General features: G+C 60.6%; 1 protein-coding gene across 1 annotated transcript; it reads left to right on the top strand.

Moving 5' to 3' along the window:
• The first annotated feature begins 8,315 nt into the window (after window positions 1–8,315).
• MKNK2 (MAPK interacting serine/threonine kinase 2) lies at window positions 8,316–19,560 on the top strand. Its single transcript, XM_059870281.1, has 14 exons — window positions 8,316–8,395; window positions 8,492–8,677; window positions 10,611–10,692; window positions 10,827–10,928; window positions 11,054–11,151; window positions 12,087–12,166; window positions 12,635–12,708; window positions 12,788–12,892; window positions 13,230–13,285; window positions 13,617–13,712; window positions 15,067–15,261; window positions 15,353–15,517; window positions 15,619–15,662; window positions 15,907–19,560. The coding sequence occupies exons 2-14, from the start codon at window positions 8,630–8,632 to the stop codon at window positions 16,172–16,174; spliced, it is 1,413 nt and encodes a 470-aa protein (XP_059726264.1). The 5' UTR covers window positions 8,316–8,395; window positions 8,492–8,629; the 3' UTR covers window positions 16,175–19,560.
• The last annotated feature ends 5,563 nt before the right edge of the window (window positions 19,561–25,123 follow it).

Below are 25,123 nucleotides of genomic sequence, written 5' to 3'. Positions count from 1 at the left end.
GGAAGGAGACAGAGGAGCAGTCATTGAGGCTGGTGGACTAAATTGGGAAAAACTGCATTTGGGGGATGCACATTGTTTTCCTGGCCAGGAGGGGAGTGAGGGGCTCCCCACCTGTAGCTCCTCCTGTTTCCTGCCTGCAGCACTGGCTCTTGCCTGTTCCCCTGCCCAGAGGAGGTGCTGAGACCACCCTCCAGCCCTCTCTCAGTGTTTTGTGGGTGCAGCTCAGCTGGAGAACATGCTGTTCCTTGGTGTGGACTATCTCTTTGGCCAGCCTGGGTCAGCTGGCCCAGCCCTGCTTCCCCCAGTTGTTGTGCCCCTCCTTGCTGGCAGAGCATGGGACACACAAAGTCCTTGGCTTAGGGTAAGCACTGCTCAGCAACACCAAAACATCAGTGTGTTATCAGCATTATTCTCATCCCAGAACCCAAACACGGCCCTGTACCAGCTACTGGGGGAGAACTGGCTCTGTCCCAGCTGAAACCAGGACACCTGCAAGGCCCCAAGTGCTGAGCTGGGGTGGGGCTGCAGGTGGGTGGTGAGTGGTGCTGGGTCAGCCCTCGGAGCCAGGGCAGCTCCTGCTGCTGTTCCTCAGCTTCCCCTTTCACACCGCCCTGGAGTGCTGTGGGTTCTGTCTGGGGATCTGAGGCACCCAACCAGCTGTGACCCATGGGGCTGCAGGGACCTGCCTTCCTCAGCCCCCCTTCCTTTTTGGGGGACAGACCCTCCCATGCCAGACCAGCTCAGCCAAGGGAGGAGGAGGAAAAGCACCTTTGTAGGAGAAGATGTGGCAGGGCTGGAGGTGGCTGAGCCCGGCCCCATGCCCAGCAGTGCAGGATGTTGCCCAGACAGGTCTGTGGAGCCACGGCTCAGCCTCGCTCTGCCTCTGCCTCGGCAGCCCCAGCCGCACTTTCATCTCCCCAGGCTTTCATCTCGTGTTTACTTGCTCCTGAGCTGCAGCTGCAGTGCTGCAGGGAGCAGGCAGCTGTGAGCCCCTGGGGCTGAGCCCCCAGGTCTGAGCACCCCAAACTGCAGCCCCAGGTCTGAGCACCACAAGCTGAGCCCACCCAAACTGAGCCCCCAGAGCTGAGCCCAGTCTGGCCAGGGGGTTTAGCCTTGACCAGGACCTCTGGGTACTTTCACCGCTCATCCCCCTGACGCTGGTTGGGTGCAGAGGTATCACAAAGGCTGTGCTGAGAACCCAGAGAACAGCTTTGCAGATCTGCACTGCAGGGCCTGGGCTGAGCAGGTACAGTGCCCAGGGCTCCAGCAGCCTCCTCTCTGTGGGTCTGATCCTTTCCCAAAAAGCACAGATGGCATCTGCCCCGGAGCTGGAGCGGGCACGGGCTGGCAGCACGGAGGGGGCTGTGGCTGCCGTATGTTCCGAGGGAAATGCTCCTTTCCTGTGCTTCAGAGCAGGGTCTCCTGCTGCTCCCAGGAAGCCGTGGCTCATCCTGATCCTCCCCTGCTGGGTTTCTCCATCCCCTGAGCCCTCAGGAGCTTCAGGGCCTCAGTTCTGCCATGAATCTGGATCCTGCCAACAATATCACTTTGTCACAGATGAGTGATTTAGGGTCACTCAAAGAGTCACTGTCAATGCTGTTAGCAAAAGTTATTTTAATATGTATCTATGAAAGTGTGATTTAACAGGGTACAATGATGAGGTTCCCTCTGGTACTTCTACATGGACATAAAAGATTAAGGAAAATCAAGTTGGAATTGAGCTGGAATGATTTACACTGAGACTGAGGATGTAAAAGGGTAAGAGAGACCATTTTGTTGAGTACAAGGTTCAGACAAGACCCCCCCTGCTTCCTAAACTCCTGATGGACCTTAGGTACAACCCAGGTCCAGTCTTAGTCTCAGATTTGGACAGTGGTTCACATTTGAAAGAATTAAATACATGGATTTCATTGGTGTTAATTCAGGGTGTTGTCAGGAACTCGCCGGGGAGCTGTTTGCAAATAAGGGTCTCAGTCTCATCCCAAACCCTGCAGAGGAGATCACAGATGTGCAGTCCAGCTGCAGATTAGAGGGAACTCAAACTGGACTCATCCAAAGATCTGTTGTTGGTGGAAAGGTCTCTGTTCCTTAGGGCACAGCTCAGGAGGTGTCCCTGCTCCAGGACACCACAGCACAGTCACACTGCCAGGCAGGGAGAGCTCAAGGCACCCACTGTGCCTTGCTGGCAGGAGGATGGGGTGAAGCAGCTGGCTCACAGGGAAAAGTGCAGGGGGCTCCTCGTACCCACAACTTTCATTGTTCCCTGATAAATAACTCTTGGAAAAGCCACTTGCTCTCCATGTGTTAATCCCACACGAGGTTCTGAGCTCACAAGCATCGATGCTCCCGGGGGCACTCTGCTCCTTCATGGGTTTCCTGGACTTCTTGGCCCGCTCTGGCCTTTTCCTCCTCTGGATCCCAGGCCAGACCATTGCTGGCTTGGTGGAGGGGTTGAGCCCATCTGTCACGAGTCCCATCAGGGTTTGCCTAGAGTGGGAAACTGGGAAGTGGGGGCAGCCTTTGTAGGGACCCTTGGAGAGCAGCCAAGGGGCAGCAGGGGCTGGGGGTCACCTGTGGCAGCTGTGGCTGCATGTCTGTGGGGTCTGTGCCAGAGCCATGTCCTGCTGGGTGAGGACAGGGATGTCCCCACCTGCCACCACCTCCCTGCTCAGAGTGTTGCTGGGGCTGTGCTGTGACAGAAGGATGTCCTTACACTGCCCTGCCCCTCCAGCCCTGGGCATCGTCCCAGAGACAGCAGGGGGACCCCTCCAGAGGGGCCATGGGGCCCACGGGCCCATGGACTGTGTTCCCATCCCCAGGAAGTGCTGCCTCATTCCATGCACCTTTCGAGTTGGGGAAACAGGAGCACAGGTGGCACAGGACATGTCCCTGCACAGCTCTGCTGTCACACTCAGCCCTCCAGACCCTGGGAGTGCCTCTGTCCCTCATCCCTGCACAGGCAGTGGACACTTTCCAAGCTCTGAAATGTGCTTTTTGTTTGTTCTGTGTTCCCTGGACAGCTGATGTCTCTGGAGTCAGATTCCCCAGGGCCCCTGGCAGCCCCCCAGCCCTGATCCATGCCCTCCTCCCGGGCAGGGCCTTGGGTTTGCTCCACTCCAGTTTTGGGCTCCATGGAGGAGGTGACAGCCGTTGCTGGGACAAGGGAGCAGTCACCAGCATGGCACGTGCTCCCTCTGCCTTGTATGGCACAGGCCAGGCAGGGAGCCAGCAGCTCCAGGAACATGGGCAGGACCTGGAATGCTTCTGGGAAAATGCTGGAGCGGCGAGGACATGTCCCATCCTCGTGGTGACACTGATACCCAGGGCACCTGCTGCTCTGGCCCCACGGGGATGGCAGCTCCCTCCTCACCCGCTGCCTCACCAGGAGAAGGGGCCCCAGGATCATTTTTGGTCCTGGTGGACAAAATCCCTGCTAACCCCAGAGGCTGCAAGCACCGACGTCCTCCAGCACGGGGTGTACAGGCCCTGCTGTGGTTTTGGTGCCCTTTCCAAGGGAGCAGGGGGAATTTTTTGATGGTTTGGGAGTTTTTCTGCTCTTTCTAAGAAAATGTGCAACGTGCCAGCCTGCACCTCTTCCTGCCACGTCTCTGGGCTTCCCTGGATTGACCCAGCTGCAGGGGGTCAGGGCTGCTGCTGCAGATTTCCCCCTTCCCAGGGAATTGGGAGGGTGGAGGAGGGTGACAACAGCCTGGGGTGTTTGAAGTCCTCCTGGAAATGCTTTTCCCATTTGCTGCTCTTTGCTAAGACAGGACTCCCACTGTGGCACAGCATGAGCCCTGTCCCTGCCCTTCTCCCAGCCACCCCAAAACCACAGCTCCTGCAGCTCCTGCCCCTTGTTTTCGGGGCTGCAGAGATTTCCCTCCTGGAGGACTTGATTCCATCTTTCCAGTAGATCCCTGTGTCAAGCCCCATCCCAATCCCACCATTTCCATGTCCTTGTCCCCTGGGTTTTGGCTGGTGTGGGGTGTCAGGGACTGGACAATGGGGGAGGGACGATGCTCCCCACTGAGCTGGCACCTCCCTTGAAGGACTTTTTGGGGGTGAAACCAGGGTGTGTTTGTACCTTCTTCCCTCAGGACACACTTCCCTGCAGCTTTCATGCTGGGTTCCAGCTACTCTCTCCCCTTATGGCACCTATTCCAGCTGGGGAAACTGAGGAATGACACCACCATGCCCCTCCTTGTGACCCCTCTCACTCTGCCTGTCCCCCAGCTGTCCTGGGACACACTGGGCAGCTCTGCTGGGGGCTCCTGGGCAAGGGGGCAGCCCTGAAATGGGGGGGCAAAGCAGGAGCTGGGAAAGCCAAGCAGGGCTCACCCCAGCCCTGTCCCTGCAGCAGGGGACTGAGGGACCAAGGCTGTGTCCCTGGAAGAGCCCCACGGTGGCGGGGGGGGGGGACTTGGGGTGCACTGGAGGCCTGGCAGGAGCTGCCAAAACCTCCCAGTGGCTTCAAGGTGAGGGGGAAATTGAGGGACCACCAGCACGGGAACCAGCTCGGCCATGAGCCCGTGTGTGCCCCGGGCATGGGGGGAGGAGTGTCCCCTGTGTCCCCGTGTCCCTCCCATCCCTCCTGTCCCACGCCAGCGCCAGGAGTGTCAAACCTCTGATTTCTGCCCAGCAGGAAATTCCAAGTTTTTTGCAGGATTTTTTCATTTGACACAGAGCCAGGGCTCCAAATCCTCCTGCTTCCAGGGCCGGGAAGCTGGGCCCTCCTTGGGCCGGGGAAGTAACACACGGAAAAAAAAAAAAAAAAAAAAAAAGGTTTATTTATTTTCCCTTCCAAAGCAGAGCTGTGGGGTGGGAGGGGAAGCCCTGCACAGCCCCGAGCAGTGCCTGCCCACACTGGGGCACATCCAGGGGGGGTGGGCAGCCGTAAGTGGCTCAGGGCACAGAGGGGTGACAGGGTGGTCACGATGCCTCCGGCCCCGGCTGCTCCCTCTGCTCCCTGGCCAACAATAGGCGCCTTCCGGCACAGCCCCGCTCACTTTCCTGTTTTCCCTCGGCCGGTCTTGGAGTGTGGGGCTCCAACAGCTCCTGCAGACCCCACAAGATTGAGGGTCCTGGTGTGGGGACAGGTGACACCTTGGGGACACAGCAGGGGGCTCACCATGAGTGGATCCTGGGGAGAACTGGGACATGGGGAATTCACTGCTGCCAGCCCCACGTCGGTACCCCTGGGACGCTGGATGTGATCAGGAGCAGAGAGGGGCCTCAGATGTATCGAAATTCGTGTTCCCTGAAAAAAACACCAGGAGGGTCTGAGTTGTGTTCTGTGAACTGCCAGCCCTGCCTGGGGCCCTTTCCACTGTCCACGGGCACCTGTGTCCCCACAGCGGGAGCCACCAGTGCAGGGACCTGGGGGCCAAGCTGGGCCACGGGGGGGATTTTGGCTGCATCCTGTGCCCAGCAGGAGAGGGGGAGAGGGAGAGCCCTGGTCCTGTGGGGGAAACACGGGTGGTACCCTGGGATGAACACGTGTGCAGGCACAAAACAACACACGGTCACATGTACGTGTGTGTGTGTGGGCTCGTGCAAACACCCCCTGGGCCATGCTCTGGCCTTGCACACACGCGTGTGGTTTTGTGCACATTCCCTAGCAGCCAATTCCACAGGGACCAGCACGGGGAAGGGGAGCCTTGGGCAGAGGAGCCTGTCCCGCTGTCCCTGTGCCCAGCAGTGCTGCCACACCAGGCTGGAAACCTCCCCTTGGGTGTGCACTGAGTGTGTGTGACCAGCACAGGGGGCAAACATGCCAAGGTCATGCCAGGACCACACGGGGAGCAGGGGTGGGCACTGGGCACACACTGGGTGTGCACAGAGGGCATGGTGACATGTGGGGACACGCAGGGGACATGCAGGTAGCATGACTCACAGCCAGCACTGTGAACATGCTGCCACTGCCCCAGTTTACACACCCCAGGGACCCCCATGGGCCAGGTGAGCCCCCGGCCCAGCCCTGGATGTCCCCCCACGCCAGGCACCCCTGGGTGGCCCCAGGGCTGTGGGCCCGGCTGTGCTACCCCGTCACTCCTGGCTCCATGACCTACGTGGTGGCAGGCACGATTTGGGAATGCGTGGCTCCTCAGGAGCCCCAGGAGGGGAAGGGACCGTCCCTGTCCCTCTGCAGACCCCCCAGCAGTGGGGGCACCACCACTCACCCCCAGTCCGGATTAAGTGGGGAGCCCTCATTAGCAGCACCAACAAACAAAGGCCCGGGCAGGGGCAGGCCGGTGTGTGGGACGCGGGAGGAGCCATTAGGGCCAGGAAAAGCAGGAATTTGGCAGGTTTGGGAAGGGGGTGGCCAGGACCCCACCCTGGGGACCCCACCCCGGGCTGGCAGCGGGCTTTGGGGCCATGCACATCCCCCCCCAAACACCCCATGGATCGGAGGACAGGAGGGTGGGGGGACAGAGCGGGGCCGGGGACTGCGGCGCTGGGAGGGGGGGCGGTGCCGATGGAGCGGGGAAGGGTCCGGGGGTGTTGATAGCAGTGAAGGGGGGCTGAGCCAGCGATGGCGGGGGGGGGGGGGTCCGGGGGTGCCGATGGCTGATGGGGGGCCTGGGAGTGCCGTGGCAGTGAGGGGCGTCCAGGGGTGCCGATATCGGCGATCGGGGTCCGGGGGTGCCGGTGGCTGTGGGGATGGGGGGGGGGGTCCGATGGCAATGATGGGGGGGGGGGTCCAGGGGCTGCCACGGGGGGGTCCAGGAGTGCCGAGAGTGTTGGGGGGGCTCCGGGGGGGGGCGGTGGTAGTGGTGGGGGAGGGGTCTGGGGGTTCCGATGGCTGTGACAGGGGGGTCCGGGGTGCCGTGACGGTGACGGGGGGGAGGGGGGGGTCCGGGGTGCCGTGGCGGCGGCGGGCGCAGCCAATGCGCGGGGCGGGCGGTGAAGTCACCGCGGTGCCGCAGCCATCGGCCCCGGCGCAGCCGCTGCGCGCAACGAGCGCGTCTGCTCTGAGCCCCCGCTGGCGTCACACGGCGCGGGGGGGGGGGACAGGATAGGACAGGACAGTCGCACTCACGCGTGGGGAGGGGCTCCCACGGGGTCACCGCGCCGGGAGGGGGGTCCTGCTCCCGACCCTGCTCCCCACAGCCACTGGTGGCCCGCGGGGACAGAGGGACGTGACCCCTGCTCTGCTCCCCCCCCCGGTGCAGGCCGGGCTGAGCTCTGCCCCACTCGTGACCTGAGTGGGCTGGGAGGCTCAGGGGGCCCCCCCCACCCTGCCACCAGGTCCTGAACACGGAGCCGGAGTGTCCTTGTCCCGGTGCAGGGGGGGGTCCCCAAGAGGTGTCCCTGTCCCCATCCCTGTGCCCAAGCGTGTCTGAAGGGGGAGGGGGGAATTGGGGTGCCGGGGGGGGCATTGTCCCCTAAAATAGTGCAGGGGGGTCTGAGGGATGCGGGGGTTGCCCTCCCCCACCCCTGCGCCTTCAGTGGGTACAATTTGAGGGGGACTGGGGGTGTCCCTGTGTCTGGGGGCAACACAGGGGGGTGACAGGGGGGGTGTCCCTGTGCCTGGGTGCAGCACAGGGGGGTGACAGGGGGGGTGCAGCACAGGGGGTGCCAGGTATGGGGGTGCAGGGACCCTTCCGAGGAGCCTCCCCAGCCTCCCCCACAGCACAGCAGGGTGCCGGGGGGGTCCCGGTGCCCGGAGCAGTGCAGAGGGTGCCCCGGTGCAGCGAGGGGGTACCCGAGGGGGGTGCGGTGTTGCCAGAGGGAATCCGGGGGAATGAGGTCCCGGGTGGGTGCCCGAGAGGGGGTGTGGGTGGTCCCGGGGGGCGTTTGGGGTGTCTCCTTAGGGAGGCTGTTTCCCCAGTGAGTGCCCAGCGGGGTCTTTGTGTCTCCGGGAGGAATTGGGATGGCCGGGGGGGGGCTGTTTGCATGTCCGGGGGCGTTTGTGTCCCCCGGTTCTGCACCGGGGGTGTTTGTGTCCGGGGGCGGGGGGTGCACTGGGGGAGGTGTTGCTGTCCTGTGCCCGGCGCTCTGGGGTGTTCCGGAGGGGTTGTTTGTATGCCCGGGGAGGGGGGACTGTGTCTGTCCTCGGGGGGGAACGCTGGTGTCCCGGTGGGTGCCCGGGAGGAGTGTTTGTGTCCCCGGGAGGGGGCGCGTTCCCGGGGGGGTTTTGTGGCCCTGGGCGGGGGTGTTTGTGCGCCCGGGGTGGCCGCTTGCGTCCCCGGCGGGGTGTCCCCGTCCCGGGGCGGGCGGGGGGGTGTCGGCGGGCCGGGGGCGGGGCGGGGCGGGGCCGCGGCCGGGCCTATAAAGGCGGCGGGGGCGCGGGCGGCGCGTCCCCCCCCGGCGGCGGCGGAGCGGCGCGGAGCGGAGCGGGCGGCGGTGCGGGCTGCGGTACCACCAGCAGCGGCGGCTCTGCGGGGCCGCGCCGGTGAGCGCCGGCCCGGGGGGCTCGGGGGCGGAACCGGGCAGGATCCGGGGGGGGCCGCAACCGCCTGACCCCCCCTGCGCCCTCCTCTCCCCGCAGGTCTCGGCCACCCCCCGGACTCCCCTCCGGCTCTGCCCGTCCCTCCGCCTCCCTCCCCCCCATCCCCCTTTTTTTTTATTTTGCCGCCCCCCCTCATTTCTCCCAGCAACGCCGCCCCCCGCCCCCCCCCGCAGCAAGATGGTGCAGAAGAAATCAGAGATCCCGGGATTCCACCGCTCTTTCAAGGTAAGGGGCTGCTCCCCGCCCCCACCGGGATGCTCTGGGGGGCTCCGGGGCCGGGGTGCCGGCAGGGCCGGGCTGCACCCGCATCGCTGCATCCCCTGCCCGGGAACGGAGGGGGCCCGGCCGCTTCCTGCCCCACTCACGACACCCCCCAAACGGAGGAGGTCCGGGGGCGTTGCCACCCAAACCGTGCGGGGGGACCCCCCTGTCCCCCGTGCCGGAGGTCGCGGTGCTCCCGGGGTTTGGGTCAGCGTCTCCCCCCCATGCCTCGGGTGGGCGCTGGGATGCCGCAGCTCCCGCGGGGATCCCCCGTGGGTGCCTTGGCTGCACTTTCCCCCCGCCCAGCTGCACCCCTTCGTCCTGGTCCGGCAGCGATGTGGGGATGGTCTCAGGACTCCCCAGGCCCGGCCCGGTGGGACCGTGCGAGGCTCGATGCCGCCCGCCCCCGGATGCCCTGGGCACCCCCAGCCCGGGCCCGTCACCCCACCCCGTCCCACCTGCCGCTGTCACCTCGGGGGGTGAGGGGGGGTCCCTGTGGTCCCGCTCCATTCGCTTTCCCCCTTCCCGAGCCGCCTCCTGGCTGTGGGCTGGGGGGGTCCTTTGTTCGGTTTCGCTCCAGCTCCGGGGTGCGGGGGGGTCCCCCTAACCCGCCCTCATGGCGGTGACCTCCCGCTCCCGCTCGGGTGGCCTCTGGCCGAGGTTTGTGTCCCCCCGCGGTGGCTGGGGATGGAGGCGGGGGGGACGCCTCGGCTGTGCTGATTGAGCCCGTGCGCAGCCTCCCATCCCCCAGACCTTTGTGTGGCAGTGCTGCGGCAGCTGGCAGGGCCCCCTGGCCCCCTACTGCCCCCCCAGTGCCCCCCCGTACTTCCCCTGCCCCCCCGTACACCCCGTGCCTCTCCCGGAGGCCCCGACCCCCCCCATGCTGCCGGGGCTCATCCCGGGGGGCAGCAGCAGCGGGGTGATGCTGCGCTCCCCAAATCCAGGTTTTGAGGGGGAGGAAAGCTGGGAAAATGCAGCACAGGAGAGTTTTGGTCCCAGAGATCCAAAGTTGTGCTTGGTGAGGGGGGTGCTCCTGCTGTGATCCTGCCCCCCGTTCCGCTGGGGACCCCCGGCCCCCCAGGGCTGCAGTAAACAGGCGCCTTCTGGGTGTTTCTGCCGGTGGCCGGGGTTGGCCGTGCTGGGGCTGGCAGCCGGCCCGGGCACCGGGCGGGTTTGGGAACGCCGCTGGAGCTGCCACCTCCACCCAAACAGATTTCATAATCCTGGGGAGGAGGGGGCCCTTTTGCCCCTAGCACTGCTCCATCCCAAGGGTGGCTCAGGGGAGCAGAAAGCAGAGGGTTCCCCATGTCCCTTTGGGTGCTGCTGGGGTTCTGCATGGGGGAAGGAGCAGGTCCCATGCCCTCCATGGATCCCGGGGTGCAGGAGGGTTTGGAGTGAGGCCTGATCCTGCCAGGTCAGGGGTTTCCTGCAGCCCAGTGGACACGATGTCCACAGAGCAGGCTCCAGCCACTGTGACCTTGCAGGGAGCTGGGAGGACATGGAGGGGTGGCTCTGGAGCCTGTCTTGCCCTGTCACTTCTCTTCCTCCCCTCCTACCTCACTGTGGTTCACGTTTGGGTGGAGGTTTGGGGTTGGGTTGGTGTGGGTGGCTGTGGTCCCTCTCATCATCCCCCGTGTGCTGGCCTGGGGCTGGCTGGAGGAGTGACCCTGCGGCACCATCCCCATCAGGAGATGTGGTCAAAACCTTCCTCCTCATCCTCTGGCTCTCCCTGGAGCTCTGCCGTGTCCCACCATGAGCTGGTGTCCTGCACCATGGGGCAGTGAGCAGAATGTGTCCCAGAGCATGCTGGGCTGTGTGTCTGTGCTGGGCTCGGTGTGGCAGCCGGTGGTGGCTGATCCAGCAGCTGCCACCTCACTCCTGCTCTTGGCTCCCACAGGGGCAAAACCCTTTCGACCTGGAGTTCGACCAGTCCAACCACCTGGAGCCCGTCTTCAACTTCGAGTGCCCGCCCCGTCCCGGTGAGTCGCGGGTGCCTCCTCCCATCCTGCCCCTGGGATTTGGGCCCTGGAGGCTTTGGCGGCAGCCCTGGTGGTGCTGGGGGAGCTGTGGGTGGACGGGGATGGCTGACACTGCTGACTTTGCTCTGGCACAGACATGCCTTCAAGTCAACCCATCGACATCCCTGATGCCAAGAAAAGGAACAAGAAGAAGAAGCGCTGCAGAGCCACCGACAGCTTCTCCGGCAGGTTCGAAGGTGAGCGGGGCTGCTCAGGGACCCCAGGGGCTCCCCTTGGCCTGGGGCAGGGCTGGGCCCTCCTGGTGTCCCCAGGCTGTGTGCAGTGGGGCCAGCAGCTCAGGTGACCTCTCCCCTCTCCCCAGATGTTTACCAGCTGCAGGAGGAGGTGCTGGGAGAAGGGGCCCACGCCAGAGTCCAGTCCTGCGTGAACCTCATCACCAACAAGGAGTACGCAGTGAAGGTAAAGCTCCACTGCTGGGACTGCAGGGCCGCCCTCCTCCACCCCCTGCCTCAGTTCCATTTCTGCCCTCCACGCCTGGGGCTCTCCCAGCTCCCAGGACAATCCGGTGCTGGCCCAGGACTGTGGCTCTATGGGCTGGAGGGAGGGGAGAGGGGTGGGGATGTGGCAGCACTGAGCTGTGGTGGTGGCACACTGACCTCTGTCACCACCCAGCTCGGGCTCCTCGATGACCCCCCTTAGCCACACTCCTCTCTCTGTCAATGAGGGCAGGCCAGAGACTAAATTAACACTTGGGATGTGTCTGGGGACTTGGGGCAGGGTGGTGCTAGCAGGGTGGTCATCTCCTGCTCACTCCAGGGAGGTCTCATGTGGGTGCTGGAGGGGGCTGGGGTGAGCTTTTGGGGTCAGGGATGGTGGTCCTGTGGCCCTGCACCCCACAGATGCCAAGCCATGGCATGGGGGCTCCAGGATGGGCCCTGTGTCAAAAAGCAGCCAAATGCTGGGGGAGCTTTGCCTCCCCCTTTGCTCCATAGGGGCCTTTGGGTGCCCCAGAGGAGAAGCTGAGGCAGCAGGGAGGGCTGTGGTAGTGGAGTCCTCTGTTTGCCCCAAAGGGCAATGACAGCACCTGTCTGCCCTCCCCACCGTGTGGGGTGTCCCCCTGTCCACCCTTGGCATGGCCAGCGAGCCCCGCTGTGCCAGCGCCCAGTGGGGCATAGGGCCCTTTGCTGCGCCGCTGCTCCGGCATCACGTGGAGCTCTGCTGGCCCCGGCCCCGCAGGGAGCGGCTTGGCACGGCCGCTGCCGCTTGGCACTGGCGCCGGGAACAGCCTGTTCTGCAGCCGGAGCCCCGCCCGGCCCCGCGGGTCCCTGCGCTGGAGGGGCAGGGGTGCCCCGGCCCTTCCCTGGCAGCACTCAGCCTCCCCCTCTGCCTTCCAGATCATCGAGAAGCGCCTGGGACACATCCGGAGCAGGGTTTTCCGGGAGGTGGAGATGCTCTATCAGTGCCAGGGACACAGGTACGGGGCGGGGACATCCCCCACGGTGGGCACCGGGAGTGGGCTGAGACCCGGCTGATGCTCGTGGCACCCCTGGGCCGCAGCCAGGCCGCCCTCTGCCCCATGCTCTCTCCCCTTGACCCCGCGGGCCGCGTTGGAGCATCCGCAGGGGACGTTCAGTGGTTTGCCATGACGACAGGGCCTCGGTGGCTAAGTTGGAGGCCAGCCGAGCCCCTGCCGCTGAGTGGGGCTGTGCGTGGGGCGGGCCAGCAGGGGCTGTGAGCAATTAGGGAGGAGCGGAGCCGGGTGCTGCAAGCCCCTCTCCCTGCTGGAATTCGGCCAGGGGGGCCCTGGCCGTGTGGTTTCAATCATTGCAAGCCCAGCTTTCCCATCCCACGTCCCTCCTGGGGTCCTGTGCTGGATGAGGCTGTGGAGGGGTCACCAGGAGGTGTTTGGGGGGATGCTGGACTGATGCCATGGTCCCTGCAGAAACGTCCTGGAGCTGATTGAGTTCTTCGAGGAGGAGGAGAGGTTTTACCTGGTGTTTGAGAAGATGAGGGGAGGTGAGTGCGGCCCCGGGGCGGAGGGAGCTGGGGCAGCAGGACCCCCACGAGCCCCAGCTCTGCTCTCCCCTGGCCACAGGCTCCATCCTGACCCACATCCACCGGAGACGCCACTTCAATGAGCTGGAGGCCAGCGTGGTGGTGCAGGATATCGCCAGCGCCCTGCACTTTCTGCACAACAAAGGTGAGCTGGGACGCCCCAGGTGCCACCGAGGACACCCTAGGGTGCGCTGGGCCCTCCCAGGGGTGTCACTGCCTCCCCCCGTCCTCCTGCCCAGGGGACAGTGCCCGTCCCAGCATGCAGGGTCAGGCCCAGCTGCATCACAAGGGTTTTTGTGGTGCAGATCCTGTTCCTCCAGTTTGGTTGGGATTCGGGGCCAGCAGCAAATGTTGCCTTTTGCCAGGGTGCAGGCAGTGATTTGGGGTGGGGAGGGAGGGGTCCCTGTGCCGCCCCCAGACTTTACACTATAGCAGTCTTGTAGGAGGGGGATTTTTACCCTCATTGGCTCTTTTGCCCCCAGGGATTGCACACAGGGATCTGAAACCAGAAAATATCCTGTGTGAGAGCCCAGACCAGGTGAGCGGGGAGCAGCCAGGGTGGGTGCAGGGTGTGCTGCCTGGGGGTGGGGGGGTGATTCCTCAGGTGGGGGGTGCAGGAGGGTCCTGTCAGGGACACATACATACACATACCAGGTCCTGCCAGGGACACATACATATGCAGCAGGTCCTGCCAGGGACACACACACCCCCCATATGCCACAGCACAGCGTGGTGTGAAGCATGACACAGCCTGGCATTGAGCAGCTGTGGTCTGAAAACGCGGCCGTGGTCCCCGGGGGGCTGCCGGCTGTGGTTCCTGCAGGATGCCGGGGGGGGGTCGCCGACCATTCCTTCCCCTCTCTCCGCAGGTCTCCCCAGTGAAGATCTGCGACTTTGACCTGGGAAGTGGCATCAAACTGAACGGCGACTGCTCCCCCATCTCCACTCCGGAGCTGCTCACGCCGGTAAGCGTGCGAGCCCCCCACACTGTGGCGTCCTCGGGGGCCCCCCATCTGCCCTGCAGCCTCCAGGGGCAGGGCTATGCACGGACACCTCCCTACTCATCGCCGCTGTCGCTGATGCTGCGTGTCCCCTGTCCCCCCCCGCGCCGTGGCAGGCGAGATGCGGTTACATAACGCGGGGGGGCCGGGGGCTGGCGCAGCGCCCGGGCTGCCGTGAGCCTTAGCAACAGCCCGAGCGCCGCGGCGGCTGCGCCGAGCCTGCCGGGAGAACTGGGTCAGCACCGGGCTGGGGGGCCCGTGGTTCCCCAGCTCGTGGGCGAGGGAGAGGGGCCGGGCCTCCGTGCTGCGGGAGTGCGGTGCAGGGTGGACAGCCCGAGAGCTCCCGGGTGTCCCCGTGTCGCATAGATGCCATCTCCTGCAGAAAGCCGCGCTCCCCTTATCGCCAGCCGCAGGTGCCCCCCGTGCAGGGTATCGTCCCGCACCCCGGTTTTTGGGGTGCGAACGTGCCGGGGAGGGCGGAGCCGAGCCCGAGCGGGGCGCCCAGCAGCAGGGGCGGCGGCCAGGACACCGATGCCCCCCTCTTTCCTCCGCGTCCGCCTCCTCCCGGGGCGGATGCGAGTTCCTGCGGTGTCCCGAGTTTCCCATTCTCAGTCCATGGGGGCGGAGCGGGACGGCCGCTCCATTCCCGCCGGGATCGGCCTGGGGGGGGTTGTTTTCCTGCGGTGGCATCGGCTGCTGGGCCCGGAGAGGCCCCTCGTCGGGAGGCCTCTCTCGTTACGGGGCGATTATCTGCTGGCTGCAGCTCTTTTCTCCCCTGGTCACGGGGCCTGTGTGGGCTGCGGGTCATGTGCTGGAAAGCCCCAGAGTCCCTGGAGCGATAGGGGAATGGGGCCGCTGGCTCTGCCTCTCCCTGCACGGGGTTAACTCCTCCCGCCCCGGATCCTGCGCGGCAGCTCCGCCTGTGCCGGCCCAGGGAACAGGCACAGCCGGCTTGTCCCACCGTGTCCCGTGGCCGCTCCCAGGCGCTGGGGCTGTCCCGCTGAGCCGGTTGGGTGGTGACAATGCTGTGGGTCCTGTGGGTCCGGCTGTGCTGCGCCGTGGGGGTTGCTCCCTTTAGGCTTTGTTGTTTTTTTTTTTTTTTTTTTCCTTCGGGGTGGCAGCTGCTGTTGGGTGACCCCAGAGAGGTGGGTCTGTGGCATCCTCTGTGGTGGGAAACCCAGCAGGGTGATGTGGCAGGAGCAAACCTGGGGAGCACCTTCCGTTCAGAGGTGCAGCCCCGGAGATCTGTCAGGACCCTCCCAGTGCTCCCTGCTCCGTCGGTCCCCACCCTTGGGGCTCACCCCACCTGTCCCTGCAGTGTGGCTCAGCCGAGTACATGGCCCCAGAGGTGGTGGAAGCCTTCAACGAGGAGGCCTCAATCTACGACAAGCGCTGTGACCTGTGGAGCCTGGGTGTCATCCTGTACATCATGCTGAGCGGGTACCCCCCCTTTGTGGGCCACTGCGGCTCTGACTGCGGCTGGGACCGGGGTGAGGCGTGCCACACCTGCCAGGTGCGTGGGGGACCCCAGCAGCGCCCAAACCCACCCCCAGTTTGGCTGCAGCACTCCTGGCTGAGGCCCTGTTATTTTTCCCCCTGCTCAGAACATGCTCTTTGAGAGCATCCAGGAGGGGAAGTACGAGTTTCCTGACAAGGACTGGGCGCACATCTCCTTTGGAGCCAAAGACCTCATTTCCAAGCTGCTGGTGAGAGATGCCAAGAAGCGTCTCAGCGCAGCCCAGGTCCTGGAGCACCCCTGGGTGCAGGGGGTGAGTGTTGATATCCCCTCCCCACTCTCTGCTCCCAAAAGCCGGGGTGGGGAACACCTGTCTGCACAATCTTGGCTCTGACTGGCTGCATTTTCTTGCAGTGTGCCCCTGACAATACCCTGCCAACCCCCATCATCCTGCAGAGGTGAGTAGTGTGGGTTGCAGCCCCCTGAATCCTGACTCCACTCCTCAGCACTACTGTCTGTTCCTCCTGCTTTTTGGGGGCTCTGCCACGACTCTGTGTCTGGGCAGCCCTGCCACTTTGGCTTTGATTTTTTGGTGTCTGACCAGTCTGGCATGGCCAGCATGTGAGAAGGGACACCTGGATATTTGATCCCAACCTCCCTCTAGCCCCCCACACCCCCCCTGAGTCTGTGCCTCCCCTGCAGGAACAGCAGTGCCAAAGAGCTCACCTCCTTTGCTGCTGAGGCCATCGCTGTCAACCGCCAGCTGACACGGCATGATGAGGACGAGGAGGAAGAGGTGGAGGAGGAAGCACGACCCATCATCATCAAAGCTACCTCACGGGCCATGCAGCTCTCCCCCCCCTCTGAGTCCAAGCTGGCCAAGCGGCGGCAGAAGAGCAGCCTGGCCAAGGCAGTGGCCTCTGGGCAGCACCTGGTGGCCCCGCTGGTCCTGGTGGCCGACCAAGCCTGAGTGTGTGCCCCTCACACCTGCTGTACCCCATGTCCTCCCTTCTCCTCCTTTCTTTCTTCCCCTTTCCCTCCCTGACCCCACCGTTTCTGGCTAGTGACAAGATCAGGACTCGTCCCTGTGGCTGGTTTCCAAGGTTTTGCTGATCTTGTAGGTCTGGGGGTGGGAGGGTTTGTTTAAGATCTTTTTTTTAAAGGTATTAAATCAAGTGTGAGGTTGCTTCACCCAGGGCGCACTCAAGGACATCTGACAGACACACGGACTTTTGTTTCCCGGCTCTTGGTTTCTCCTCTGACATTTTTTCCCCTCCCTGACACCAAAGGACTCTTTGTATCCGCGGCTGCTTTGACAATTTCAGCTCATTTCATACTGTGAACAAAAGACCCTCGGTCGGTCGCATTTTCAACAACGGGAGTTGCGTTTTAACCTCGTCCCTCCCCTCAGAGCTGCAGGTTTCTCTCCGATGTTCGGGTAGATCCCACAAAAACCCCTTCCTGGGGGTCTGGGAGGCACCTCCCGGGTGTGGGAGGTGTGGGGAGCCCCTCTGTCCTGTGCTTGGGGGCGTCCCCAGCTCAGCTCCAGGGGGACGCAGTGCAGGGAACAGCTCGGGCTGGGGAGGGATGGTGCCAGCAAGGGAGCAGCACCCAACCCACCTTCTCTCCTTGGCATCCTGCTTCCAGAATAAGCTATTCACCCATTTTCTTTTTGCCCTTTTTCTTTTCCCTTTCCTTTTTAATTACTGTTGGTTTTAAACTGCCAGCTGTGCTTCTCTGCAGGGCACAGAGAGATGTCTTCCTTTTCTCCCACGCTCCGGCTGACGGCTCCCTGGGGATGCATGGGCATCCAGGGCTGTGCTCTTGTGCCAGGTCAGGTGTTGCACCCTGGGCTTTGAAAAGGCTGGTGGCTGTGCCCTTGGGGAAGTGCATGGGGGATGAGGTATTCAGGGTGGCCAGAGCAGCCAGAAACACTCTCTGGGAATTGTGCACTCTGTGGAAAGCAAGGACCCCCTTAACGAGCATCAGGACCTACTGCAGGACAGTGAGACCTGCCGTGGCTTCAGGCTGGCCCCGAGGCTGCTGTGGCAGGAGGGTCAGGGGGCACAGAGGGTGCCCAGTGCCCTGGGGGTGTCAGTGGGTGAGCAGTCAGGCTAGTGGCAGCACCCAAAGGCTAGGGCATGGGAGAGCAGCCTGGGGACAGGTCGGGATGTAGGACTGGAAGATTTGGGGTCAGAGCAGCAGGGTCTTGAGCAGGGAGAGCACTGGTGTGGGTGGTCATGCAGGTGCATCCCTGCTCACGTGTGTTCAGCCATGCATGGCGTTGTCCTTTCCTTGGAGTTTGCTTCAGGGTGGGAAGGACTCAGAATGCTGAGTTGGGGTGAGGCCCTTGGCTGGTTTCTGGTCTGTCCAGGGGAGCAGGGCCTGTGCTCCGGGCCAGACCGGCCTCCAGATCCCCCTGACACTCCCTGCTCCCTGCCACAGGCACTGCTTGGGGTTGTGCCACCAAGCTGTGCTTGCTGTCAGCCACCTTCCCACTGGGAGGGCAGTGTCCCCTTCATAGCCTCCTCCTGTCCCTTCTGACTCAGTGCTTTGAGCTTTATATTTTGCAAAAGCAGCCTCGGCCCATTGTGTGCACAGGTGAGGGTTTGGGAGCTCTGAGCTGGGGAACAGATTTCCCTGGGTCTTCAGCTGAAGACAGTCGATGTCTCTGAAAAAAAAAAAAAGAAAAGAAAGTTCTTTTTATTTTAAGACTGCTGACAGCAATACTATGCAATATATGTTGCTTTTTGTTTCAGGGAGGTGTGTGTGTTATCTTGGGAGATGATGATCTCGGGTGTTGATGGAGTTTAGGGCAGGGGTCATCTTCTCTCACCCTTCCCAGCCTTTCTGCTGACCCAGGGGGCTGGGGAGGTTGACTCCATCCCCATCCCATCCCCAAAACTGCCTCGCACTTGTGATCTCCCTCTCCCCTGTGTGTCCCCAGTCCCACTGTGCTGGGTGGGGAGGAGCAAGGCAGTGGTGAGGGGAGACCCTCCCCGCAGGCACCAGGACACCCTGGAGAGGCCTCCTTTAACAGAAAGAAAAAAAAAAAACTCCATCTTGATTGTACATTGTTACTTTTTATAGCTTTTTTTGTTTTATCAGTTGTAGATAATTCCTTGTTGTCTTATATTAAGAAATACTTGAATGATGTACAGTACGCGATGCCTTGAGCTGGTATTGTGAAGCTATCGTTGATGCTGCACGCTGCAGCCTTTTTTTAAAAAACACAAAAATCTTGGGAAGGGGATGGCAGGGGGATGTCTCCAAAATTTATCTGTCCCCCGTGCTGCTTTTGTTTTCAAACTGAGTTTCCCCTTTTCCCCCACGCATAAGAGCGATCTCTTTTCTATCTCTATCTATATGTACACCACATACTCTGGGGAAGGCCTGGGTGACCCTGCCTGTGTCCTGTGGGTGTCCTCGGCCAGGGATGTGCAGCAGAAGATGCTGTGGGAGTTTGTGGGACTTGGAGGAAGTGCTGGGGGCATCTGAGCTCGGCCTGGGCTTGGCTTTGCATTTTGGGTGCGGTTTGGTGTGGACCCGGCGCTCCTGGCGTGGTACTGGGGGGTGACCCAAGCCTAGGTCTGTGCATTGGTAGAGTCTTTAAATGCCTCTAGAGCTGGGATGGACTGGAAAACCTCCAGCCTGGCTGGTGGCAGCGCTGGGCACCTACAGGTGCCCTGGCAGGGCAGGCATGGCTGAGGACACCCTTGTGCCAGGGCCAGACATCCCCTCCCCGCTGCCAGCACCTCTCTCGGGGCGGTTTCCAGACAGATGCTCCCATGGTCCAGCACCAGCGACCCCCTCTCGCCAGCACCCTTCTTCCTCCTCTTCCTCTTTCCAAACTTTCCCCCCATAGAGCATCTATCTTGGAAACCAACTTCAAAATTTTTTTTTTTTTTTAAGCTGGAAATGTTACGTGTTTTTGCTTCCTCTCCTTCCCCCCCACCCTTCCTCCAGCCAACTAACTCGACTTAGAACTGGTTAGAAATGTTTACTGTGAAGCTAACTCTTTTTTATCAAAACAGGAGAAACTTTCTCCACTTTACAATTGATGAAGACTGCCAAAGCTGGTTCAACAAGAGTCACGTTAACGCACTGTTGGTTTGTGCAACAGCGGCCTCTGCTCAGGGGCTGGCTGGGAAATAAAAATGAAAATATATATTAAAAAAAAGACAAAAAAACAAAAACAAAAAAAGAAAAAAAAACAAACACACAAAAAGAAGCACTTTACTGTATGTACCAGGTGATCTGATACAGCTGAATTGAAGTTTTCCTTTATAACAATTGTTGATGCCAGAATTTTGTATTCTGTTTTGTAAGAATTTAATAAAAATGCATTGAGACCTATATGGTGGGCAAGTGGCTGTGGCAGGTGGGGCACGTTGGATGGGGGGGGGTTGGGGAATTGGGTGGAACTCTCTCCAGGGGCTCCTCTCCTCATAATCCTTCCCAACTCTCACTTGTTCCTTCCCAGCCTGCTGCTGGCCCAGGGGGCTGGGAGTGTGGCTGGGGTGGGAGGCCAGGAATAGGGACTGGCAGTGGCTCAGGCCCTGACTCACTTGTCCCAGCGGGATGGTGTGATCCTCTCAATCCCAGTGGGAGCTGGAGGTCACGGGGCAGGGCTCTGCTCCCTGCCAACTGCACCCAGTGGCTTTGGGACTGCCCTGCCACCCCCAGAGACACTCCTGGCACATCTCCCCCATCCCTCCATGGGTCAGGTGCCAGAGTGGGGCACTGAGGCAAGAGGAAAGTGTGGTGGGATAGGGAAGGCAGTGGGGACTGGAGGCTGGGGATCAGGGTGGGGAAAAGGCTGTAGAGGCCCTGCTAAGCTTTCTTACATGGACAGGGCAAGACCTTGTGGAATTTAAAATAAAAATTTAAAATCCTGACTTCTCCAGCCCTGCTGCTAGGCTTGGGGATGGAGCTGGATCCCTCTGGATGCTATTTCCATGGTGCCTCTGCCCTGGCAGAACCCCATCCATGGCACCCCAGGTTTGGGGAATGGGCTGTGGGCTCTGCCATGGACCAGCTGTTGCTCTGAGCTGAGAGAGCCCCACTGCAGCACTGCTGAGAATCAAGGCTCACTGCTTGGTAAATGCTGCAGCTGCTTTTGCAATGTCGGGATCAGGACAGGATGGGCCCAGAAGTCTCCCTTCCCTGGCTGTTCCAGGATGGCATGTGGTGAGAACAGACCTGGGGTTCCCTCCACGCTGAGGATGAGGAGCATGTCCCATCCTACAGTGCTGTTTCTGCCTCTGTTGAACAAAGCCATTGCTCCCTCCTGGGCCTGGGGCCACCAGCTGGTGGCCCTGGACATTTTAGGAGCATCCAGGTCTCTGCTCTTCTTCCTCTCTTGCATGTTGTTTCATCATCATTGGGCCCTCAGCTGTGTGCTTCAGAAATCTTTCCCCTCCTGCCTTTTGCTCAAGAGGTGTCCTGCAGACAATCCTGCTTCCAAGATTCCAGCTGGATCCCAGACAGATGTGTCAAAGGCAGCTTTGCTGCAGATGCTGGTTTAACTTTAAATCTCTGAAATTTTTCACATGGTCCCTCTTCTCCCCCTTCCCCAGTTTCCCCAACCCCAGAAAGCTCCTGGCAGTTAGAAACCACTTCTGAGCACGTGCAGAGAAGGGCAGCTCTGAAAATAACCCAGGGCTGGGTTAAAATAACCTGTGCTGCTCTGGTGCCTGAGCATCAGCCCAAAATAGGCTCCACCGGGATAAGGGCACTATAAATATCCTGGTGTGGATTTGCAGTGGAGAAAAGCCCTGCAGCAGGAGCAGCGCCCACGCTGGCCCAGAGGGAAGAGACCGCTGCAGAGCCACCGGGGTGGCCTGGCTGACGTAGGGGGTCAGCCAGGCTTTGGGTGACGTGGTGGCTTTGTGCCAGTCTGCCTGTCTTCAGGATTTAACGGAGCCGTCAGGTCATGGTTGGATCTGAGTGGCCGCAGTGCTGGGGTGGCTGGTGGGGTCACATCTGGCTTCAGCCCAGGGCACTGAGGCACCTGGGCAGGAGCAAAGATGAAGTGTCCTCGGTATTTTGGGTCTGAGCCCAGCTCTGCTGGTGACACATGATGACCTGGGTGATTAGCCAACATTTTGATTCAACGCCTGTCCAAAAAACCACCCCAGAGTGAGTAACATGCATTCCCTCAGACCAGACTGCTCTCCTGAACCGTCAGTGAACCCCAAACCCACACTGGGCAATGCGGAGTGGAAGGTGTGAAGTGTGTTTTGATGCAAAACAGCTGTTTTGGATCAAAAAAATATTTTCCTTTTTGTGCTTTTAAGATGTTTTCTGGGATGGGGCAGAGAAGGAAAGAACTCCTGTGCATTTTGCAGAGAGTCATGTCTCCTATCCAGGCAACCCAAACCAGCCATCTGGGGTGGTTTTTTGGTAGGATGTGACATTTTGGTGTGGTTTTGACAGGTGTGTACAGGTTCTCCCTCTGAAGTCATCTCAGGGAGTGAGTGATGTGCACCCCAGCAGAGCCCAGCACACAGGTCTGACCCTGCCTGTGTTTCCTGTGGCTGCTCCCTCTGCACCAGGAGCCTCGGTGGCACTGGCACAGCATGGCACATCTGTTTCCTCCACTGTCTGGAAAAGGCTTTGGTTAGCCTTGTTTGTGGTTTTGGATGGTGAAGTGTGAATTTTGGAGAGCCATGGGGTGCAGGTCTGGCTTTCCCACAGGATTCCAGCTCTGGGTGGAATTGCATGGGCAATGGAAGCTGTGGTCAGTCAGTGGGAGCAGAGCAGAGTCAGGTTTTCCCAAAACCCAGGAGAGCTGTGCCCAAGGCTGGAGTGGCCCTGGGCCTTGTGAGTCACCTTCTCACCTGGCTGGAGGTTTAGATCAGGGTTTCGTGCTAAGGCACAGGGTTTGGCAGGTCCCACTTTGCCCTCCTCTGGCTCACACTCAGGATGTCTCTGCCAGGCAGTCTCCCTCGGAGCTTCCTACATCCTAAAATGCCTCCTTTGAGGTGAGCTGCTCAGCCAGGGGAGAGCTGCATCTGCCTGGCTTTTGCTTGGAACACACATTTCCAGCTTTTGCTTGGAGCACACGTTATAAATGTTTTTTTTTTTCTGCCTCCATGAGGTGAAGAAAGGCCAGATATTCTCTGCTATCCAACTCTGAGCACTCTGGTCCCACTGTTTTCATTCCAGCTGCTCATAGCCTTGTGAGACCCTTCATGTCCAGCCCTGGATGGGGTCAGCCTTCATCCCACCAGCTGGACCCTAGCTGTGATTTCCCTGCCCAGAGTTACTGCTGGGGTGAGGCTTTTGTTCACGCTGTGAATGGTCCAGCTAAAACAGCACTGCCTTTGCCCAGAGCCTGATCTCTGAAGGAATCTGTTGACTACCAGACCCAGAAATAATGACGCCAGGCCTTTTATAGGAGTGTTTGTTCCCAGGTTTATTCTTGGGGTGGTAAAGTCTCCTGCATGACACTCATCTTTTTATTCCTCTGGTCTAACACAGCACTGATCACCGTGGTGTTGGTGCTGGGTCTGCGCACCAAACCCATCACCCCATCCCACAGTGCCATGGTGAGTGTCCCTCACAGATCCATTATCCCTGAGTTCCACAGCTGTGTTTCCTTACACTGGTCCTGAGTTAAGCCTCTGGCTCCTGCCACAACACAAATCACCCTGATTTAGTTTACCACAGGCTGAATAACCAGGATCTGTCAGATGCAGGGTGGCAGGGCTGGCATGGTGAGCATGGCACAGAACAGGCTGGAAGATCAGGATTGAACGGGTGCGGAATCCCCTCCCCAGGTGATGGAGAAGCACCAGTCCTCCCTAGCAGGCACACCACAGTTTGTCCAGGATGAATTTACTGGGATTTTGGAGCAGGGAATGCTATGGTGAAGAAACTTCAGCCTCCACCAGCAGCATGGGCTGGCTCGATGATCCTGCACCTCCCAGGCAGGGCAGAAACCCCTCAGTGGCACTCCTGGAGCTGGATGCGTGTGGGATGACACAGCCAGTGACCCCCCGGCGCTCGGGACGTGCCTACAGGCCATTCCTGCCAGCCATCAGCCGCGTCCAACCATCCAGCCGGGCACTGCGGGTCTCCAGCTCCCTCTAATGTTTGTGGCCCGAAAGGAGCATCCGCAAGCAGGACAGGCCGGAGCAGCGAGCGGGCGGGCAGCCAGGCTGCCGGTCCCGAGGGAAAAGTGTGACGCTGAAATCTGTGGAAGCAGCTGGGCTAGAAAGGGGGGAGTGTTGTGCCGAGGAAATGTGCTAAAGAGTAAAGGATGCAGCGTTTTAAGAGAGAATACAGCTGTGCTGAATGCCTGGTTATTATTAATAAATGAAAGGTTTCACAGGAAAAAGGACTGTTCCTCTGAAAAATACTATTTCTAATACTCTGAATAGATACTCGAAAACGCTGCTAAGTGTTTCCAGCCCTGGAAGTGCTCAAAAAACATGCGGTGACATGGTTTAGTGGTGAACATGGTGGTGATGCTGGGGTAACAGTTGGACTTGATCTTAAAAATGTTTTCTTATATTAATGATACTATGGTTCTGTGGTTCTCTGATTTTAAAGGCTCTTACTCATTCCTGCCTGCACTGGGACTGTTAGGACAAGAGGTCTGCATAGGAGTTTCCCAAACCTGTCCATGTGAAATGCAGCTTTAAAAGTGCAGCAAGAAACCTGACAGCACAGAATGTAGCAGAAACGGGTATTGATAACACAATAAAAAGCCAGGCTGGACTCTCAGCCAAAATCAGTGGTATAGCAGCACTGCTGTGTCCAGCCACAGTGGCTCATGGGGAGATCCCAGAGCTGTTTGAGGGTCTGGAAGTGTTAAATCCACACAAACGGCACACAATCCACACAAACAGCATGTCTCTGTGTGCTACAGAAGCTGTAACCCCAAGGCACAGGAAGCAGAAGGGGCAGCCAGGACATCTCCCCTGTGACACATCAACTCACGGACCGCACGCCTGCTCCTGACTGGGTGTGTGAGCAGCACAGATCAGGGGATGGATAACAGAGAGAGGGGGAATGTAATTACCCTGCGAAGAATAAATCACTTTAACGGTTCAGTTACTGAAATCACAGCGAGGCAGTGGCACAGCCTCTTAATTAGTCTTCTGCTTTGCAGCCGGCTCCTGCCCCTGCACCACCTCCACTTCACACTGCCTGGCAAGGAGATGCCATCGGTGGGGACAACACTGGCCAGTGGTTTCTGGCTGAGCAGGTCCAGCAGGAGCAGCAGGGCAGGACCAAGTGAGGGATCAGCGTGCTGTGGCTCCCAGGTTTGTGCAGGGTAACACCTGCAGTGGGCCTGGTAATGTGGTGCTCCAGGCCTGTGTGAGCAGCAGCAGCAGCCAGTAACTCTGATTATTGCGAGGAATTGCTGGGCATGAAGCAGGGGCCTGTGGTTGCTGGAGGCCTGGGTCTGCTGCAGAGGAATGGCTGGTGTGTGAGATCATGAAGGGAAAACCCCCAATTCACCTTCAGCTCCACAAGGCCAAACCTCCCTGGCTCCTCATCCCCAGCACTGACCCCCTTCAGCCCCTTAACTCCCAACCTCTTCTCTGTGAATTGCACCCCCATTTCTCATCCCTTCACAAACTGCTCTCTGAGTTCCCTCATCCTCCTCAGAATAACCCCTTTCACAGGGATACTCCCCTTACCCTCAAAATGCCCCTCAGAGATTGCTCCCCTTTGACCCCCTCACACTGCTCCTCGGGGAATTGCCATTATCTCCAAACTGGTTCTCAGGGATTGCTTCTGTCACACCCCCACACTGTTCCTCAGGGAACCTTATCCCTCAAAACTGACCCTCAGGGATTGCTTCCCTCACCCCCTGCCCCCGCTCATTGCTCCTCAGGAAATCACTCCCATTTCCTTGCTCCTCCTCCTTTCACCCCGGGGATGTGCCCTCATCCTCCACAGG

Source organism: Haemorhous mexicanus, chromosome 29 (assembly GCF_027477595.1).
Source record: "Haemorhous mexicanus isolate bHaeMex1 chromosome 29, bHaeMex1.pri, whole genome shotgun sequence".
Lineage (NCBI taxonomy): Eukaryota > Metazoa > Chordata > Aves > Passeriformes > Fringillidae > Haemorhous > Haemorhous mexicanus.
Note: the sequence above shows the minus strand (reverse complement) of the source record. Positions and strands in the feature narration are given on the sequence as shown.

Bases quoted from the DNA above. Each gene is read 5' to 3' on its own strand.
- MKNK2 (XM_059870281.1), top strand. From the start codon at position 8,630: ATGGTGCAGAAGAAATCAGAGATCCCGGGATTCCACCGCTCTTTCAAG. The intron at 11,152-12,086 runs GTAAAGCTCCAC...TCTGCCTTCCAG, and splicing joins ACAAGGAGTACGCAGTGAAG to ATCATCGAGAAGCGCCTGGG. The intron at 15,262-15,352 runs GTGCGTGGGGGA...CCCCCTGCTCAG, and splicing joins AGGCGTGCCACACCTGCCAG to AACATGCTCTTTGAGAGCAT.